The 22,401-nt window shown below is 29.6% G+C and overlaps 1 protein-coding gene across 3 annotated transcripts in view; it reads right to left on the reverse strand.

Annotated features, from left to right (window-relative positions):
* The window catches only part of LOC145334880 (silk gland factor 3-like), a 63,985-nt gene that overhangs the window by 14,923 nt on the left and 26,661 nt on the right, over nucleotides 1-22,401 (reverse strand). For 2 of the 3 annotated variants that reach the window (XM_080180492.1, XM_080180491.1), the window contains exons 4-6: nucleotides 13,895-13,948; nucleotides 2,368-2,478; nucleotides 636-728 (exon numbers count right to left, since the gene is read on the reverse strand). In XM_080180492.1, the coding sequence (XP_080036618.1) occupies nucleotides 636-728; nucleotides 2,368-2,478; nucleotides 13,895-13,948 (258 nt within the window). The remainder of the gene's footprint in view (nucleotides 1-635; nucleotides 729-2,367; nucleotides 2,479-13,894; nucleotides 13,949-22,401) is intronic. The other variant, XM_080180493.1, reaches the window with a different exon arrangement.

Genomic DNA, 22,401 nt, shown 5'->3' on the forward strand with positions numbered 1-22,401 from the left:
ATAAAAGCCTTGTACATTATATGGACAAAAAGAAAATATTTTTGCTTTACATGAGGTGAAAAAAAAGAATTAAATATCAGCACACTTTTGCTCTTTAGTAATAGGTAGATAGAAATTGATAAAAATGTGTATTTTTAGAAAGATAGATAGATTGCTTGATTGGAAGATCGATGTCTATGACATTTTATGAGCTCTATTCAATTGACTTTTGATTGTTAATCCAAGACACGCGTGTCAGCCACCCCTTCATTGACCCTATTATTCTCTTTTGTATGACACGTGTCGGGGGTAAAACAACGGAAATATTGAGAATAGAAAATTATGATATGATATAAAAATTGTTTTACATTTTACGTCTAGCGCAGAAAAAGGAAAAGGTTGATGAAAGAAATCTTGAAGAAATTTTGAAGAAAAATGGTAGGACATTTAACTTTAATTTCACTTGTACCCAAAGTTTTAGAATATATTATCTTATTTGTTGGCTAAAAAAAATATCTAAATATTTTCAAGTAAGCAAGTCCAACCTTTCCAAATAATAATTTTGATCTGCAGAAGGGGTAATTTCTATCATCATTTGGTATGTATGTATATAAATTATGATCCATTGTTTTATCCCTTAATATCCTAGGTCCTACCTGACTGAAAGGTCCACATATCACTCCAGTGGTGCGACACCGGCCGTCCGTCCATGTCCGGCTCCAGATGGCACATGCCAGCACCTTTGTCACCTGGAAGAGAGAGCCGGATGGAGCCGGAACCGGGGCCTTAAACTCAGCTGGAGTGATATGTGTACACATTTCATTAAATTTCTCAATACACCAAATTTCTCAGTTTTCCCCTTTTAACTTTTTGGTATGCCTATTTCAAAGATAGGATAGATATAACTACGTGGATTAATATAATTCCAGCCATTGTTTTTTTCAACATTTTTTGTTCACGTTGTACTATGTGAAAGTAATATGTAGCATTTTAAAACAATGTAAAAACAAACTTATTTAAAGCCCCAGTTTCGGCTCTGAGCATCAAAAACGATACATTATTTAATTTTTAAAAATAGACATTTTTGGTTAGTAGTTTTTTAATAGTTTAAATATATTTAGGTTTTAATCTGTTTTTGATACCTTCTTAAAATTTCTTTTTCTCTCAACCCACACAAAAAATCGTTGGACAAGAAACACGTTAAAGTCGGATCAGTAATTAATTCAAGTAATTTGAAAACAATACCTATTATTCAATCCAGAACAAAATTCAAGGATTTTTGTTCATTGTTTGGCCCCATTATTAGTAGCGCAGCTACTCTATAACTAGAGTATGTCCGTCCGTTTCACCTCCGTTAAATAACGGCGGATTTTCCATGTGTTTTATCATTTGCTATTGCTTTGAATCATTAATCCATGATAGGTATTTCATTAATATGTTATTACTGTATAAAAGCTTTCTGTTAAAATTAAGTCTGCATGTTTTGCTACGCTACTTATCAATGTTGTCATCCTCGTTTTTTTCATGAACTTATTTGGCTTTAAAGTTTAATAATACGTAGGTGTTTTTACTTTAATTGTTATAACCGAAAAATTGCCTAAATTTTAATTTTAACATTAAAAATGTTTATAAAAGTGAAAAAATGGGTGACCGTTTTTTTTAAAGCAAAACAATATATAAAATGTCATTTAATGCATGCTTTTTAATCATTTTGCATTGAATTTAAACTATCTTTTGATTATAAAAGCCCAAAATAAAGTTCCAAATTGATAGAGCAAATAAAAATCCAAAAACAGAAAAAGATATTTAATTTCCTTTTTTGTGTGCAAAAATGTTATATATTAGATCAGACACATTGCCATTTTTTTCGCAGCCATTTTTGGCACATTTTTTGGTAATTGGAAGTGAAAGAAAATTCCAAGTTAAGCCTTTTCTTGCCTTATTTGGTAATTTTTACTGTTAAATTATATGGTTTTGTGGTGTTTATTTACTACAAAGAAAAGAGTTGAGAAATGTTTTTATAAAGTTGCTATAAAACAAGCCTTTTTCATTTGAAATTGGTTGATTTTTTCTTATGTAGTCATTTTTTATTTAATATGAAATAAAAGAAGAAAATTAGCGTTTAGAACAACGTAGCTAGAATGTCACACAAGTTGAAAAGGTAGGAGGTAGGAGTTCTTTTATTAAATTTTGATTGGTTAGCCAAAACTAGCAGTCTTAACCTTTTTTTTATCATCATTAAAGATGTATATCAAGTTTATTTTGGCTAAATAGACAAACAAACATATTGAAAAGTAAATTATAAAGCAGCGGCGGTGTTGCTCAAAAATCGCTAGGATAAAAATTACGAGTGTTGCTACCGCAACGCCAGGTTAAAAAAGCACCTACCTGAACTAGGGGGATTCATATTGTCGTCGTCTATTAAAGATCTCGGGGAGGCGTTATGACTATCTCTGTATCTATCAACAAAAGGATGCTGCATGTGGCTCGGTAACATTCCTGAAATAGATCATTTTGTTTTAATAATGACTCTTTACATTTTGCGCGATTTTGAACCTAAAAAGTCAAGGTGCTATAGTGAAATAACACCAAGCCGATGACCGTGATTAATGATTTGTATATAAAGAAGTTGTCCACGAAAACATAAATTGAAATATTTAATGGACAATTTTGTTAATCCTATAATTTTTCATTTTCTTATCCGCGGATAAATGTCGAAAAAAATGTTTAATTCATTAAAGACAAGAGAAAAATCTTATAAAAGATCTTTATAAAAATTTTGAATTTTAATTCCTATTTTACAAAAGCATTATAACTCTTTTTTAAGGGAATAAATTAAAAATTTTGTCGCCTTAGGCTGTTATTGCAAAGAATAGGAACTCTAGGGTGCAAATACGTGTTAAACTCTTGTGCTGTTATTATGTCAACATTAATATTAAGTAATTACGTCATAATTTATTCATATTTATGTGTTTTGATATTCTTAAATTTCAAGTAAATCATCCTACACAAGATTATATCCTATTATGTGTAGTAAGGCTTTTTAGTCTGAAGCTAAAGACCTTAATAATTACTGAAAAGTAAGCCTCACATAGGTCCTGTTATGGTTTTTGGCTATTTTTTCTCTCTCCTTTGAATAAGAACCACTATATGCTAGGGGCAAAGCCTCTATTGTAATGTAAAATTAATAATATTGTATTAGCTTAAAAACGTCGACATAACCCATTGCCATTGTAAGTCAACAAGATGCCAACAAGCTTAACAGGGATTGCTTGATTTTTTTTAATGAACAATGGACATTAAAATTATTATATCAGATTAAAGATTAAAGAAAGGGGCAGCAAATTATTAAACGGTCGACGTGAATATGTTACAACAAACAATATAATCTATGAAATAGCAAAAAAATTATATTAACTTTGAAATGATATTTGTAGATCAGGTTTGGCTCCTAAAAGCGAAGAAAAATATATTCTGAAATCTACATGATATAAAATGATAGTAAAACTGTCATTAATTTTTATATGTATATTTTTCACTGTTTTGTCAGTTCACCCTGCTCTTAAGCTTTATCGCCCAAGGGTTTAAAATGTTTAGCAGCGGACAGACGGCAGGCTTTAGCTTGTGCCGGCTAGGGAAAAAGCCAGGTTTGTAAAATAAATTTGTAAAGATTAGTTTATCTAAAAAAATTTACACTGCCTCCAACTTTTTGTTGGTCAAAATTTACTATTTTCGTCATGTTAGTTTACATTATAATAATTAAAATTAATAAAGGTTAGATAAATCATATACAAGAACATATTTTTTAACCTTTGGAAAAGTTACAGGTCAAAGAGTTTTTTATATGAAATATCCATTTCTGCCTTCTTTCAACATCATTTAAAATAAAATAAAAATACGGTTGGTGGTGATTATTAAAATTCACAAAAAAATTTACTTATAATTATTTCAATTATAGCACGCTTTTGTACAATACGATAGTACATTTTTATCAATGTTTCTTTTATTAAATGGACAGAAAAAGTCTCTTTCTTAAAAAAGTATAAACTGTTTCAAAATTTTTTCTTGATATTAATTATCATTATTACACAAACATATTTTTAAAAATTTGGGTGGGAGGTAGGTGGAGGGGGTATTTAAGATTTTACCAGATACCTAACTATCTACCTATCTACCCTTTCTATCTAGCTAGGCAACTTTATATTTTCTGGATATCTATCAAAAATCTGCGCATTTTTAATGAAGCACACGGGGCTAAATGGTTGAGGGTGTGGCTTTAAAACAACAAGATACTTTTTTGATGAAACGGTCAGTACCTTTTTTATATTATTAAACACTAAATTATAAGTCTAAATCGAATTAATTTAAGCTAAGATATTTTTATATACATGCATTTTTTTACTATAAATTAATATTTTTTATCTGTTATTGCCTTATCAATTACTTTTTGTTGCTAATTTAAAGCAACACCCGAAAAGTAAAATGAAGGAAAGATTTTTGTGCGGGGAGGGTTTATAAAAAAATCTACTAAAGTCAGATATCATGTTTGACTTAATTTTATTCAAAATTTCCTTGACAGCTTATCAACAGTGAAACTAAAAACGGCTACCCACCCGCCTAACCGCTTGCCTGCCGTCAAAATGCACAAAAAAATGTCATAATATTTTTGAGGGGGGTTTTTCTTAATATTTAGTTGAAAGAATGTATAAAAATTATTAAATTTAAAACCCCCCTCATGGTCTAAGTATTTGGTTGCTAACAAACTAGTGCCAACTAAACCACGCGGTGGGGGCGTGATTTAAATGTGTAGTATACTCCTTTTGTTAAACTTAATTTAGGGTTTCTTATATAATTGCAACGTAGTTATAAGACTTTGGGTAGCAATAAAATGAGACGTTGGGTACACCTCTAACTGAAACGATTTTTGATTAGTCAACGGATCTAAATTTGTATCGGACAGGATATAATTAAAAGCCTAAATCGGACAAGGAATAGCCAAAAACGATATTTTTATACTTAAAATTTAAAATATAGAGCTAAATGAGTGACTGCGTCTTTCTCTTTTTATCGACAGACGCACTTGGATATATTATTTTCATAATGAATGATATGTATTTCCGATTTTAACGTCAGCTCATGTTTAAATTTGGTGAGCTATATTATTAAGTAGCGTTGTTAAGATTGGATGGAAGAATTTTGTAATGAAAGCAAAAGTGGGGAAGGAGAATAAGGGATGGGGTAAACAAGTTATCAAAAAAACAAAATTTCTTGCCAGTGGAACAAATTCCACCAAGTATTTGTATGTGTATTAGGTGGGAGGGGGATAAAGCACGCTTCAACAGAATTGGCCATTTTCCCAGTTTTGATGGGTTAACACCCACCAACCCCCTCTTTAAAATGATAATTGATTTTTAACAAGATAATGGGTTCCCTAAAACAGTATATTGCCTCTTATTTTTCTACCAAGTAAATATCATTACAAAGAAAAAATGCTAAAAACATCCCTTGAACTAAGTAAAGCTTTCCTAGAATGGATGCTTAATCGGTTCAGTGGTTAGCAAAGTAGTGGTAAGAATACTTTGAATTTAATGTTAAAATGGCAGAAAGTTTGATGACAGCATAGCAACAGTTTTTTTTTTGGGAGGGGAGGGGTTAATGATAATCAACATATTAAAGAAATTGCCCCGCAGAATTTGATGAAAAATTGAAAACTAATGACTAGGTCAAGTAATTTGCAGCAAGAGAGAGAAGGAGAGAGAGAGAGAGAGAGAGAGAGAGAGAGAGAGAGAGAGAGAGAGAGATGGAGAGAGCAGGCTGTATCTTATAAATTTTGGCTATAATAATATGATGTACGTGTGTGTGTGTGTGTGTGTGTGTGTGTGTGGTTTTACGATTCAATTAAAATGGTAGGGAGAAGATAGATATATGAATAGATAAATAAATAGATGGATGATAGATAAATAGATGGATGATAGATGGGTAGATGGATAGATAGATAAATAGATGGATGATAGATAGATGAATCGATGGATGATAGATGGATAGATAGATGAATGAATGGATGATAGATGGATAGATAGATCAATAGATGGATGATAGATGAATGGATAGTTAGATAAATAGATGGATAGATAGATAAATAGATGGATGATAGATAGATAGATGAATAGATGGATGATAGATGGATAGATAGATAAATAGATAGATACTAGATGGATAGATAGATACTAAATGGATAGATAGACAAATAGATGGATGATAGATTGGTAGATTTTGTAAATATGAAACAACATACGGAAGTGATTGCCAACTAAGTATTGAAGGTACTATGCTATACCCTAATAAGGTTGTAGAAATGTAGGCTTTCCATATATTAATTGCTGTTTCATACTTTCAATAGATGTATACATTGATAGATAGATAGATGATATTTTAGATAGACAGATTGATAAATATATCTAGATTTATTTTATAATATAATGCAGTAAGGTTTTTTAATATGAAGCCTAAGATCTCAATAACGGCTGAATTGATAGAGTTCTCTATTTCAAGTAAGCTTAACTTAGGCCCTTGGGTGGTTTTATGCTATTTCATTTGAGGATTTAAAATTTTATTGTTAAGCTATTGGTCTAGTCCCTTTCTTCCTCTTTTAATACAGAGCCATGAGATGTTAGGGACGCAGTCGCGAGTTTTTAGATATACTTTTTATGTTTTGAGTAAAACCATAAAGAAAATACATAAAGTAATTCACATAAAAATCAAATATGTAAAATATATAAAAAGGATCATCTAATAGATATATTTTAGACTATTTTCTGAAATTGTAATTCTATTTAATCAATCTCATGGTTAGCCTTACAGACAAACAACTTTTTAATTGTATATTCTTTATCTTTCATGTATTAATTATCAAGTTGGGCCTCTTCAAAGGCCAAAGCATACAGTACTCTAACTATTTCTACTACGCGAATGATAGAACACTCTAAAAATGCTCTAATATCAAATTCTCATTTTAGACCATTTATTTTATTTCCCGTGCTTGTCGATAAAATTCAATTCAAACATCAATTCATTTATTTCAAAAAGTGCTCTTTTAAACTAACAAAAAAACTTTTCATCAATAAAATATCTTGTAATCTTGTAATGATTCTTTTTGACTGCAAGAAAAGCTGAAGGCAAAAAAATATCGTTTTTTTTATATTTACTAGATGGTAAAAATTGGCCTTATAGCAAGAACAATAATTCGACAATTCATTGATTCAGAGGCTAATTTATATCCATTCAAAATGTTCACGTGACCTCTTTTATTTTAGTAGCGAAACTATTCTTTAACTAGTTTATGTCCGTACTGTACTTTTGTTACTCAAAGATATTTAAGACAGATCGCACAACGCCTAATACCTTAAACTTTAAATATCAAATTTTTATTGATTATTAATATGTACATATAAGATTACTTTTTTAACTGTTTTATGCTCGTTATTTGTGCGCTTTTAAGGAACATTTAGTCCCTGTTTTTTATTCAATCTATCATTCTCTTCTGTTGCAATTTTGCATTTCATTTGCATATGGATAAATAGATAGATAGATAGATGGATAGTAAGATAGATTGATAGTTAAATAGATAGATAGACAGTTAGATACTTTACTAAATAGACAAAAAATGTATATATCCATATAAAAATGAATTTATAGATATATATCGAAATGGATAGATAGATAGATGGATAGGATAAATAGATAGATAGATACTGGAGGGAAAGCCCTGGGGTTTAATAGCCTATGATTATAATGCCCATAACTAACAGGGTTAAATCCTTCTCAATAGCCCTCCTAACTAGGGTTAAAAACATGGGCCGGGGAAGGATTTTAATTTTATTGGATAAAGGAATAATTATGCTGTTATTAAAGCAACATAAGACCATAGCCATCATTTCATTGGAAAACTTTTAGAAATATAGGATACTTCTAATAATGTAAAGAAGTCATATCAATAATTATACTATAGTAACAGGATGTATGTCTGTCTGTACATAAGGATCTCGCTAACTTCTGAACCGATATGGTTCGCATTTATAGGGTAGTCAACAATATATTACTAGCTATAACCACCTAGGTTCAGCAAGTGCCATAATTTCGATATAATAGTTTGATACTAAACTTCAATATTTCAGTCAGCCAAAAAGTAATAAATATTGCTCATTTTTATTTGCCGAAAAATAGGGGGGCAGGTTTGGTTTATCCTAGGGTGCTATATCCCTGATTGATATGTCGAAATATTGATGTATTGCATAACCCACTCCATGGATTTCATTATCTCCTACAGGGATATGTTTATGAAAAACTGTCAATATTTCTGTGTTGAACTTTTATTATTATGTTATTGGCATATTAGAGTAAAACACTAGAGGGAAAAAAAGGTTAAACAACTGTATCTCCCTATATCCCTTGTTCCGACTCTCAATTGGGTCTTTGAAAATCAACCAATGGTAACGGGAATATTTACACAGCCAAGTAGCAGAAAACAATATGCCAGCAGACAAAAAAGGACATTAAAAAAGGGTGGGAGGTAGTTATCTGTATATACATCTATACTATAGATTTGTTATTGACATACATTTCATTGCATGGGTTAACGTCAACTAGATGGCAATTACTAAAATGGCAAAATAAGTGATATGCAAATTTTGGCCAATTTTTTTAGCAGTTTTGTGCGTGTAACCCACCTGTGGTGGACTAAAGATTCCAAATATCTTACACCCTAGGAGGGGGGCAAATTGTAACCCAGGGTTCTCCTTTCTCGGGGGGACGCTTAGCCTTTGACACCCCCTCCCTCTTCCCCGTGGAATTTTTCACCTACACGCCCCCCCCCCGGGTGATAATGGTTAAATATGTGATGTTTGTATTTCTAATGTTAGACAATTTGATACACCTTAAAAGTTAAAGGGTAAGTTTTTAGGTAAAATAATATCAAAGTTAGGTAGGTATATTTATTATAATAGTTTACCCTATGCCAATAGAAAGGTATATATGGGATAGTAGTATACCTATCTTAAATATTGAATCATATATCATTATAATATTTTTTTTAGATTTGTATACATCTTCCTTAAGATTTAACTATCTTTTTTTATTAAATGGCTCTAACCAAAAGATTTTAGTAAGAAATTAAAAGATATTTAGAAGATATTAAATATTAGGATTTGGTTAAATCGATCATAATAAAATTTCATCAATAACACACAGTGTTTCTTTAAAATGAAGAAAACATATTTTCAGAAAAAAAAATATTTAATCATAAACATCTTTGAGTGATGATTTTAAAATTTGAAACTGCTTACTTTATACAAAACAACTTTTTTATTTTAAAATAATTTATCCGCTGTTTTGCAACTTTTCTCCCCTTTAGCAATAATATAATTTTCACTAAATCATTAACAATTAAAATCAAATCAATATTTAGAAGTTAATCATCCCTCAATTATCCATCATTGCTTAATGAAATGAAACTTTATTTGTTTTTCTTCATTTTAGATAGACATAGATAGATAGTAATTAGATAGCTAGATAGATAGATAGATAGTCAATCTTTGACCTTAATTGAAATCAGCAATTTTCCATGTTAAATGTAAGTGTTTGTAATCTATCGACATAATGCGAAGATTTTTAATGTCATTATTTGAAATAATTTTTTCATTGACGTTTGCTACAATTTCCATATAATCGACATAAACACCTAAAATTTGATGTCAACGTATTGCCTCTACGATCAACTGGGACGTGAAGGCGTGTGTTGAACAGCAAAAATTATTTTGCTTTTAATTGTACCAATTTTTTTGGTAATGTTGTGCTTAAAATTTTTTGATTTTCATGTTTTTACACAGTTTATCATTGAGGGACAAAAAGCTTTTATTTTCTAAATAGTTGGCTCTTGATTAGTCTGATATTTTCTTTAATAAAATCAATAAAATAAACATATAATAACTACGAAAGGATATTTTAATATGAAGAAAAAAATATAAAACAAATTAAGAGTCAGTAAAATTTGCTGTAAAAAGTTGATGTTGAAAAAAATCTTAAGCATTTTTTTTATCCATGCATGTTTAATTGTGATCGAGAATCTAGGAAGATTTTTTTCTGCTTGCAAATGTACAAATATGGTGGAGGGTATTGAACATGAGGTCACAGGGTCGATACCAACAAAAAATGTGGAAAAATCACCCCTTGTGCAAAGGCGCGAAAATGTTACATTTTTAATATGCGATATTATTTAGAATCGCTTTGAAGTGAAACAATAATAGATAACTTAACGCAATTTTCGATGGAAAAAAAGAATAATATAACTTAATACAGTTTAAAAGACTTAAGAACACAAGTCTGTAAGTTGTTATATTTTTACGTACAGTCGGATTTAAATCTATGTGTAAAGAGTAGCTGCGCTACTTAAAAGTGAAGCCCTAAAAGAACATAAAACCATGCAAGTCGGATGGATAGATATGAAACTGATAATTTTATTGATTTTCTTCAGATCAATATTTTGAATTTTTATATTTTCATCAAAATTTTTACATCAAATTTCTTGGTAACCTATTTTGACTTTGAAAATTATATATTCTTTAATGGCGAAGATGTTCTATAACTTGGGTTTTAGTTTATCTACTGAAAGTAGCCTGAAAATTCTTTTATTTTAACGAAAAAAACAGGGATTTATATACATATAATTCCTTGAAAACAGAAAAAATAGTCTTATGTAGAATGCATCAAATTAAATTTATCCATCAATTTATCTTAAAAATAAGGCGCATTTAAAATTTTTTTTGCGCATTTTGTAAATTTGATGTGGGATGAATGTGTCGCGCGCCTAATTTTATCTCTTTATTTAGACCCCATTTATGTGCGAAAAAAGCGCACTTTGCATTGTTGCTAATTTTGACAAGGACCATAGTGTGCAAAAACTTTAAAGCGCATCTTTAGAATATTTTTACTAAAATTTTCAGTAAGAAATAACCTCTTTATTGCAAAATTATTTTGTTTAGAACGTAACTTTTCAAAGTGTTTCAAAGCTTAGCCATGTGACGTCATAAAAATAGGGGAGATGAGAGAAGTGGGGAAAATACCCTTAAAAAGGAATGAATAATTCCTTATTTTTATGACATCACATGGCTGATTTTTTAGAACGTTTAGAACATTAATATCAAGATATTAATAACAAACATGTATACTTTATTCTGCTTTAAACTGTTTTTTTTTAAAACTTTACGGACAAAGTAAATTCTTTATTAGCAGCGGTACTGCAAAAAAAATGACAAAGTGATTTGCACGTCTCTTTTATTTTTGCAAACAAGCTTTGACACTGATTATAGATAAATAGATGGATGGATGGATAGATAGATAGATGGATAGAGGGAGGGATAGATAGATAGTTGACACTAATTATACTTGATTATAAGTATAAGGGTGTGTAGTAATTTTTAACAACAAAATATTAGAGGCATAAATATATGAAAGAAATACTGTTTTATTGTAAAAATACATGCTATAATTGTTATTACTTAAGAAAATGAATCCATTCTGGGAGAAATAAAAACAGCCCTTGTCAGTAAGTTTATATTTTAAAGATTTTTAGAAGTAGATTATTAATTCAAAGGCTATTGATCTTTCCCGGAATTTTTCCTCTAATTTTAATAGCTCCACTAAGATGATTATAGTGTAAAACCATGTAGTTTACTAAATAAACCCAACAATTTTTTTACCATCCTCGTAAAACATATTTTTTTCGGTATTTAGTATTAGAAAGATAGCTTTTGATTTAGAAAAATATGTCTATTATCAACTCAACAATAATAGTTAAAAATGAAAAAGAATAGTAAACCAAAATACAGTGTGTGGGATAGGCTACGCTAGAGACACTGCTTACTAAAGCAATATCGAAGATACTGTATTTGTCCCTAAAGTTTTATGATAACGTTTTCTTATTTGTTGGCTTAACAACTTTGGAGACTTTAGTAAATTTTGATTTGCTGGTTAATTAAGTTGAGTGTTCAAACGTTTCAACTATTTTATCTACATAAGGGGTAATTTGTTTATAATTATTGGGAATGTACAACATTTTACTGCCATTGTCTTATCTTTTTAGATCCTTGCGTTCTGAAATGCCTTAATATTATAGTAATTTAGCTACTTAAAGAGTCAGCTTTATTCATTGGGTTGACAAAAAATTCCTGTTTTTGAGTAATGATAGGTTGACTTGATTGTTTGATAACATGCTTCATAGTGTCACAACTATCAACATACATTTAAAGTGGATATAAACCACACAACCACAAAGCTATCTATCTATCTACTCATGTATCCATCTATCTAAAATAATGAAAAATGTCGATTTTCTTTTTTTTCTAATTTATAAAGTTTTCATGAACTTATAGTGTTAGAGCAGCTATAAGAGAGTATATACTATATATATATGTAGTGCAATCTACACAAAATTTAGTGTTGGTTTGTGTGTGTATATGTGTGTGTGTGTGTATGTGTGTGTATGTGTGTATGAGTAATACAGGAATAGATAGATAAACAAACAAATTTAAGTTTTTGGTAAAGTTTCAAATTTTCATTAATCAACACCCCTTTGTTTTTTTAAAACTCATTGCTAGCCCTTACAGGGAGGTCAAACCCCTGCGGGTATTATCTACTTATCCCTAAATGCCTGGGTATAGCTGCAAAGTATTTAGTATTCAGAAAGCGTTTGGCTACAAGTCAAGCCCCTCTCTAAAGAAAGAAAAAGAGAAAGAAAGGGAGAGAAAGTGATAGAGAGAAAGAAAATTATACGATAGATAGATAGATAAATATTGGATCCAGTTATAATATAAATAGATAGATAGATTGATGGATAAAATAAAAGAGAGATATGAAAATAAAAATAATTAAGTTAGATAAATAGAAAAAAGGTAGATTAAGCAAAGAAAAAAAATCTACTTAAGTTAAAATTTATAGAAATAAGTTTAAACTGTTTAAATAATCTTATGTTAATTTTTGCATAATAAATTAATACATTTCATTAATATATCAAAACAAAAATAATCTAAATATTTTTTGCTTGATTAAAATTGTGAAAAATGATAAGAAAATTAATGAAAAATGGGCGGGGTTAGATTCCAGGGCGTGTAGAGTTAAAAAATTGAAGGGGTTGGAGTTTGGAACATTTTTCCATCCGACTGCGGACAAATCATAATATTGCATGCAGAAATGCGGGAGTAATTAGCCGCAATTGCCCGCGGGGTGTTTTTCCCCCAGGGATTGATGGATAGATAGTGTATGTGGGACAAAGTTAATACAGGGATTAGACAATAAAGAAGAAATATTTTTATTTACATAAAGTCAATTTTTGCCAAATAGGGAAAAGACACTGGACTTTAAATATTTGTTATAAACTTGTGGGTGTGTTTTATTTATCGACCATTGTCCTATCCCTCATCCCTGCTTTCTGCCATAAAAATATTATGCTTAAAGTATTTGTTGCTTAATTGAATGATATTAAACTTAATGACGAGAAACAAAAATATTTCTGCACATATGTTCGGTTTTTTTGTGTTTAGTGTAACTACTCTATAACTTAGTTATGTCCGATCAGCTGACCGTCCTCGACCGTTGCTGTTTACATATATCGCTAGGCAAGCAATGGCTCTTTAGATAATTCAATATCATATCTATCTATTAATTTGCTCAAAAAGCTTTGCTTTCACTTGACAATATTAAAGTTTACTGGTTTTTTTTAATAATTTGGTTTGCATATTCCTTTTTATGCAAATGATTGTTCTTGTTTATTTCAAATCTTAATATTTTTTATGCTTTTCAATGATTATTGTTTGTCTGTCCGTATGTCACTAATGGTTAGCTGTACAGTGTATAGTGTACATACCTGATACTCCATTTAATTTCTCTAAACCCTCAGCATTAAAGCACAAATTCCAACCTGAAAAAAAAGAGAAAAAATTAAATACTGTCTTTTTAAAAGTTTATATTATTTTTTTTATAAAAATATCTATCTATGTTATATTATTTTCCAAATTAATTACATTAAATAGTAAATAAATCCCCCAAATTTGATAGTAAGCTAATGCACCAAAAATATGACCAAAAGTCATTTGATAAAATTCCCCTTCTCATAGATTTATTTTTATACATAAACAAGTATAATTTTGTCCATAAGCCGTGTAGCAAAAACATTATGAAATCTTCATTGTACTAATGCCTTGGGTTTTGTTTTAACATTTTAAAATTGCCCTACCCAAAAAGGGAATTAATGACTTACTGATGCACGACGTAAAAACTATAGTTATAGAGTAGATATGCTACCTATATAAAAGGGACCATTTCATATTATATATACTTTTTTATGCTCTTATTTAGCTTTTTTATCCACATCTGCTAAAGAAGAGATTAATAATAAAAAGAAGGGGGAAAATGAGAAACAACGCTTTTTAAAGATTAAGGGTTATGGGGAGGGGGGGGGGGGGTGACGTTGACTGCAATTTATGGGGAATTTAGCGCATTTATTGTTTAATAATCCCCTATGGGAAAATAAATTTTGCCAACCCTAATAGACCAAGAAGTATAAAGCTGACATTTGATGCCATGTCAATAAATTTGATATAAGTGGTCTCAACTGACCTTTTAGGGAAATGTGGTTATATTTTTTTTAGAGTTATAAGAATTTTTCGCAAATCAAAAGATTTTACAAAAAAAGTGTTATGTCGACGTTTATAAAAATTGAACACAAAACAGTTTTTCCTCTGTGCTATATCCTTGTCAGAAATATTAAGAAATGAGACGTCCAAGAAGAAATCTATTATCAGCAAGAAATAGGGAAAATACAAAAAAATTAATATAATAATATATTAAGGGATAAAAAAATTCTTAATCGTTCTTTTTCCTACATCGGAACCAATTATCATATTGATTTTTCAAAGCAAAGCTTTTCTCTAGTTATAACAACCGTCCGTCTGTATTGTCTGTTTTGCTAAGCTTTGTTTCAATGTATGTTGTCATCTTTGTTTTAAATCAAATTTAGTTTTTTAAATTTCTTATTGAAAAATCTTTTAAACTTTAATCGTCATGTGAAATTTTATTGATCTTTGCGGATTTTTTTGTAAAATTTGGAAACAATGGCAAATAATTATATGTAAATTTATGTATTTTAACAGAAAAAATAGTTAAATACCACGTTTTATCCTCAAGTTACTTTTCTTTTTATGTTAATTTAGTAAAGGTTTTAAAGATTTATTTTAAATTCGAAATTTATTTCTAAAGGAGAAGTATTTTAGAAATAACACAGCATAGATCGACTGTTGTCTAAAGATTTAAGATACTTCTTTTAAATATTCAAATACTTGTACAAATGAAAGTTGGTTATATATACTGTAAAAAAGTATTATAATAGAACAAAATAAATAACTAATATATCAAACTTTAAAGTATTAAAATTGGGGAAATTATATATACTGATTTATAACATATATATTCAAAGAATAAAATTATAAAATCTGTAAAAAGTTTTCAAAAATTCATGGATTTTTTTAGAGTGAAGTAACTTAGCAAGCCTTGTAGGATGTAAGGCTCTCTTATTCTTATTTGAATTATGGCAATAAAATATGCCATTCTAAAACTTCTTCTACCAACCAGTTAAACAGCAACCATAATTTAGCAGCTGCGCCCCAAGCCCCAAAAAAGTTATGGGGTATAATAGGATTAACTTTCAAGGGGACTTTGATATTTTGTAGAAGGGGGGGGGGGGCTCATATCTTCAAGAAATATAGCCTAGAACCTAACCAGTAAAAAAATATTGCTTTCCCAAAATCCTTAGACAATTAGTCCAGCCGTTTTAGATATATTAATCTGCAAAAACACAAAATAGAGAGAAAATGTATAACAACAGCATAAGCAAAGCATTGGTGAGTCTTTTGGTAATGTGTTGCTATGTTTGTATGGAGAAATCATCAGGAATTCAAGGATAAGACAATGAACAAGAAATTAATCTTCCCCCAGTCTTATGTGTAAGGTTTTGCCTTTAGTAGATATTATAAAGAAATTGAAGTAAGTTCATTAATAAGGAATGTTCTCTCAATCCATGAAAAAAAAACACACACTAGCCATATACCAGCTAAAAGTGTTACTTCAATGTATTCAATATAACTAAAGTAACAGATAGTGATAGAGAGTACATTGGACTGTAAATTTTCTGGTGCCCAAGTTTTATTAAGACTTGATTGGGCTGTACAAACTAATTGTGCCCAAACTTTTCTTCCATTGATTTCAATCAACATGTACTTTTGTTTTTATTCAAATTTGCTATTATAAAAATTTAATATCATAATGAGAACACCAAAATAGCCATATAGCTTGTAAGATAAAATCAAAGTTACATCAGTTTTAAATAATATTTAAAATTTAAAGTTTAATATTTATTTAATAAGCTAAAGATTAAATAAAATAACTTTAGAAAACCTATTAAGATGAATGTTTCCTGTCGACTGTAGGGGTTAATTTGCCAGATTTTACAGTCTTTTATCAATCATATCTATAATACAAAGTAAAACGATGTCTGTCTGTCTGTTTGTTTGTTTGTACCGAAGGATCTTGCTAATCGCTGAACCGATCGGGTTCTCCTCAACATATTAGCTTCTCATAGGTCCCGGGAAGGTTTATAACAATTTATGGGGAGTGTACCACCACCCTTCCCTAGAAATCGCCCCTAGACGCCTCTAGTGGCGAACCCGCTAGTTTTATAATATGGTAACACTTCATGATTAAAAATCGACCTCATATAAAGGAACGACACTTAGTTTCTTCGGTCAGCGAAAATGTTAGTTAGTTTAATAGATCAATATTAACTTAGATAGATAAATTAAAATGGTCGTTGCTCATAGTTTACAATTTATCAACATGTTGATGATATGCTATTGATTTTTTCAATTTCATCAACGTTGCATTAAAAAAAGTGGTAATGGCTTATATATTATCGAACTTGCAATATAATAATTACATTATAACGAAGATAAAAAAACACTCTAAATTTTGAAAGAGGTTTTAAGCCCTCTACATTACAAACCACTAGTATCAGTACAGCAAAAAAGGCATTGATTTAATCAAAAAAGGTTTCAACCGTAGTTTAGTGCCTTCATTAAGCAAGGCTTTTATGTTTAAAACTTTTATTATACATGTTTAAATTTGTTGCTTTTATTATGTCAACAAAGACTGTTTTCTAATTGGCATTAGAATCTTATCGACAATATGTCAGCCTTGATTACTTTAATTAAATCGACAACCAACAATTGGATGTCAGCAAAACATTTGCATTTTAGTTGATTTTTCCATAAAAGCCAATTGAAAAAAAAAGATTATTATTTTTATAATATTGCATAACCAAAAAACCTATACAATTAAAAAAAGACCTGTTTTAAATTAATTACTTCTTACCTAGCTTTTTTTAAAATCTAAATCAATAATAAAACGTCATTTAGTTAAAAAATATTTGTATAAAGTTTTGAAAATAAGTTACTTCAAGAAAAAAAAATATTTTTATTTAATTTTTTTTATAGTTATATCAAAAGTAGTTTTTTTAACATCTTATTACATAATAGTTTAAACTCATTCAATCGTTTATCTGTTAAAAAAAATATCTATTTTTTTAGAAAGCTTAGGTATAGGTATATCATAGGTAAGACTACTGTATAGATAGGTTTATCTTTATAGGGATAAATTATGCTGTATAACAATTAAATGTTCTTTTTGAATTATTATTAGTTTGCTGCGCTACTTTAGCTAATAATTGTTCTTGTTCGAAGCATTGATAAGCAAGAAAGGAAAGGATAATAGCAATAAAAATTATTCCACACCACATTCTTTACTTAAACCATAAAAATAAGCAATGAAATGAGGGGAATGAAATGAAATGAGGAGTGGATTGATTTATCGTCCATTTTCCTATCCCTAGATGCCTGTAGCGATAAGACACCTCACGTACGAAGTAGTGACAAAAAATAAGGCGAAGTGTGTTGCTCTCTCTCTCTCTCTCTCTCTCTCTCTCTCTCTCTCTCTCTCTCTCTCTCTCTCTCTCTCTTTCTCTTTCTCTCTCTCTCTCTCTCTCTCTCTCTCTCTCTCTCTCTCTCTCTCTCTCTCTCTCTCTCTCTCTCTCTCTCTCTCTCTCTCTCTCTCTCTCTCTCTTTCTCTTTCTTTTTTCTGTTATCAGTTTGGGTAACCAGTTTTTAACAGCATGAATTAGAAAAACTGCACTAAGCCTAAAAAGCCAAAAGACGGCTGTTTGTTTTTTCGCCTTGAAGCTGCTCGAAAAGTCGCTTACTACCTATTTAGGCATTACTTTGTCAATTGTCTATATTTTTATTTATCAACATATCTATGTCTAATTGATTTGTCTATCTATCTTTCTATTTGTCTGACTATCTTTCTTCCTGTCCCACTAGATATTTGTCTATCAATCTATCTATCTGTGTATCTATCTTTCTTTCTATCAATCTATATATCTCCCTGTCTATCTATCTCTTTTTCTTTCCATCTATCTATCTGTCAAATATTATTAATCAAAAAAAGAAGAAAATTTGCTTTGCAAATGACTATCCTTGTTTAATTACTCGCTTACTCTAAATCAAGATATGAATTACTTAGGGACTAATTACTTGAATGCTAATAAACTTGATAAATACATTCTATCTCAAGCGTAGCAAATCTACAGTTATTATCATAATGTCAGTACGTCTATTATTTTAAAAAGGCTAACTTTTTTGCTATTTGGACATTAATTGAGCTATCTTGTAGATTTGATTTTTGAAAAAATGATTCTTAGGACATTAAGACAAAATTCTATAGGTCTAGTATCTTTATTATACCATCTAAATAAGGTAAGTTTGTCTTTTTGTCTTATTTGTTGAGCTTTGGTTGCATGGGTGTAGTCATCCTTGTTTTCTCTATCTCTTATGCAAAAGTAGCTAAAATTGAATTTAAACAAAAAATATCAGTATCAGGTTTTAGCATTATTAGATAAATTCTTTTAAAAGGCTATTATTAGTTTTTTTGTATCCTATATATGTATACTATATCGTGAATTAATATATATACATAAATTACGAATAGATGGACAGATTAATGGATTTAATGATAGATGGATAGATAAATGATAGAAAAATCTAAAATCTTTTAAAGCATTGAAATATAAGAATCAGATTATTATAAACCAGTTACTTTACTGTTACCTTCATTCATTTTTAAGTTGTTGTATTAAATGTTAAAAGAAAAAATTCAAGGACAATAATATCTATAAGTAGCGCAGCAATAAACATCAATAAGGCACAAATTGTTAGGTTATTTACAAATAATTGAATTTGATTATTTAGTTTAATATAATAGAATATTTTCTTTTTTTGAATAAAAAAAATTATTAATAAACAGACAGATGTACTGACAAACGAACAGACATACTCAAATCATAGAGTGGCTGTGCCAGCAAAAAATTTGAATATATGATGCAATATGCTTAAGAAGGGTAAAATATTCAACTTTTAAAAACTTACAAGTACAACAGTTTGGGGGTTCAAAAATATTAAATCTTTCAGATCAGTGAAGTCACCCTTATCATCTAAGTAATACCCACAAACCCAAATATAAATTTCATTTGCAAAAAGATAAGTGTTAGTTTTTCTAGGGCCATATTTTTAAGAGGGTTGAGGTTGACCCAACCCCGACAAAATAGCATAAAACCTGCCTGAGGCCAATGTTAAACCATTTTTTAATTATGGAATTCTTTATCTAGAGATTTTAATGGACGTAATGAGAGACAGACAAACATCCTTTCGCTTTTAGAAGAAAATTATCTATTAATTTATTTTTAAAACATCCTAACATAGGTAAAAGTAAAGGTATGGTTGTATAGGAGAGAGAGAGAGAGAGAGAGGGAGAGAGAGAGAATGCCTTATTAATATTCCACCCTCGTTCACCAACCTTAAACAAGATGTAAAGAGAAAGAAGGAAAGACTAGCTATGACTGTGGCTACACATACAAAAAATTATACAACATTTTAGTTTTTACAGTTGCATTTTTTTTATAATTTTCATTACTTTAGTAATGATTTGCTATTACTTTTATTTTTAGAAGAAAATAGCATGAAAGTAATTTTTTCTATAAGACTGGATTAAAAATACATACGCAAAACTTTAGAAGATTTTTAAAAGATTCAAGAGGTTTCTAGCCCATGTGGGGAGCTTCCCAGCCCAGCACAATCCAACTTAACATTTTCTAAAAGATACATCTTATAAAATCTTATCTAGCTATAAATTTTTTTTTTGTTTATTTTAAAAAATTTTACTTTTGATGTCCTGCATTGTTATGCAGGCACCTTAGATCATCTTAGTCCTAGTTAAACCTAGAGGTTTTATGTTGACACTACCATTCCACACAATTGTGTCGTTATTATGTCAACATAAGGAATATGATTAAAGTCCATCCACAGATTATGACGTCATACGATAGAATAACCAATGAGAGGCCAGCATAAATTTTACCATTGGTCAATTACAATGTATACTGGCCTCTCATTGGCTATTCTATCATATGACGTCATAATTTGTGGAGGGACTTTAATCATCTTTCAACATAAGTATGTAGTTGTAATGTCATTACATTATCTTAAAACCAGTCATAACGACTTTTTATAAAGTCGAAATAAATAGGCAAAGAATAGCAAATCAATATAATGTCAACAACAAATGCTTTCTAATAAAGCCAATCAGTCGAAATAAACCCTAGAAAACAGTGCAAGTTGACACTAGCTTTGTCGACCATTTTGAAAACATCAATGAATCACATATCTTGGGGTCGATATAATATGATTTACAAGTCTAACAGGTAGAATTATAAATAGGAGTGTCATTTTCCAGTCTTTACATTTTCATTTGGCATTTACAGCCGCAGCTTAAAACTAGAAGGTTTGTTATAGAGTATCTGTGTTCATGTATTACAGAAAATATGGAAAAAAGCATAAAACATACCTCTTAAAGGCATCTTAGATTTCTAATAATGATTCTTAAATTACTGTAAAATTATAAACTTTTAGGTTGTATTACAGAAACTTAAAAATCTAAATATTAAAATGTTTATAAGCATAATTCATTAAGAAAAAATCCTATATAAAATGCTAAACAGTTTTGTATATTTTTTTAGAAAAGTACATAATCTACACTGGATAAAAAAGTTCATATTTTGATGAAATAAAAATAATCATAATTTTTTTTCAACTCAAACTAAATTAGAGGAAGCTTTTTAAATTAAAGAAGGAGGTAGGGGCAGGGTGGTGTATGGGTGGTCTACTTTCGAAAAAAAGGATTATTGCAAAGATGCTAGATTAAGATTTCTATTATAGGTGTAATTAAATAAAGGAAAGTCCAAAATTTTAGTGTGAGATATGCCACTTTTAAAATCATGTTTAGGTGTTTTGGAAAAACAACAAAAAAATACATTGATTAACTGTTATGGTCTTGTCTGCTTCAAGTAGTTAGTTGTGATTTTGTTTGTCCCGTAAGATCCCTATAAATTCTTGCACAAAAGATTTGTATCAGTCCTTGGCAGGTTCTATGCCATTTAGTAAAAGGTTAGGTCAGTACCCCCAAAGAGAATTGTTTTACAAAGAAAACTAATTCCCCCCTATGAAAAATTATGAACAGCACTTTCAAAGAGTTTTTTTTTTGATGAAAAAGTGGGACTGTTAGTTTTATTATTTGCTGAGATATGGGAGCACCAATTGTGCCTCTCTCTACTCATGAAAACATAAATGTCTAAAATTCAGCATTTACACAGATATTCTAACCATTCATCCCTTTACAGGTGTCCAGACAAAACCCCCAATTCCAAAAAAAATAATAACAAAATTACACTGTGAATTATATGGCAATAAAAAAAGGTCTTGGCTGACATATTAACCGAAATGTTACTGAAAATAAGATATTTCAATAATGATTTTTTAGCTTTAAAAAAATGGCCAAAGATTTATTTGCTCTTATTATATAGACTTTATTTTTAGTCATTTTACAAGAACGTCAAAGATGCAAAGAGACACAAGATTAAGCTTCTTAAAGTAACAGATAAAGAGACATAAAAACAGTTTTACCGCTTTTTATAAATGTGTAATCTATACGAGTTATTTACATAAATATTTAAAAGTAGATTTTGAGCAGTTTTTGGTAGGTGGTATTTATATTATGACAGTTTTTTTAATAGCGGCTCCGCTTTAGCCTAGAGATACTAACACTTCTCCAAGTATTTAATATATAAATAAAAAACCATGAAACCATTTCAGGAGCCTTGAGAAGCGGTCTTTGTTGAAAGAAAGATCTAAAAGGACAACCAAAAAACCTTACTAC

The sequence above is a fragment of the Acartia tonsa genome, chromosome 13 (genome assembly GCF_053477335.1).
Source record: "Acartia tonsa isolate MP-2025a chromosome 13, ASM5347733v1, whole genome shotgun sequence".
NCBI lineage: Eukaryota > Metazoa > Arthropoda > Copepoda > Calanoida > Acartiidae > Acartia > Acartia tonsa.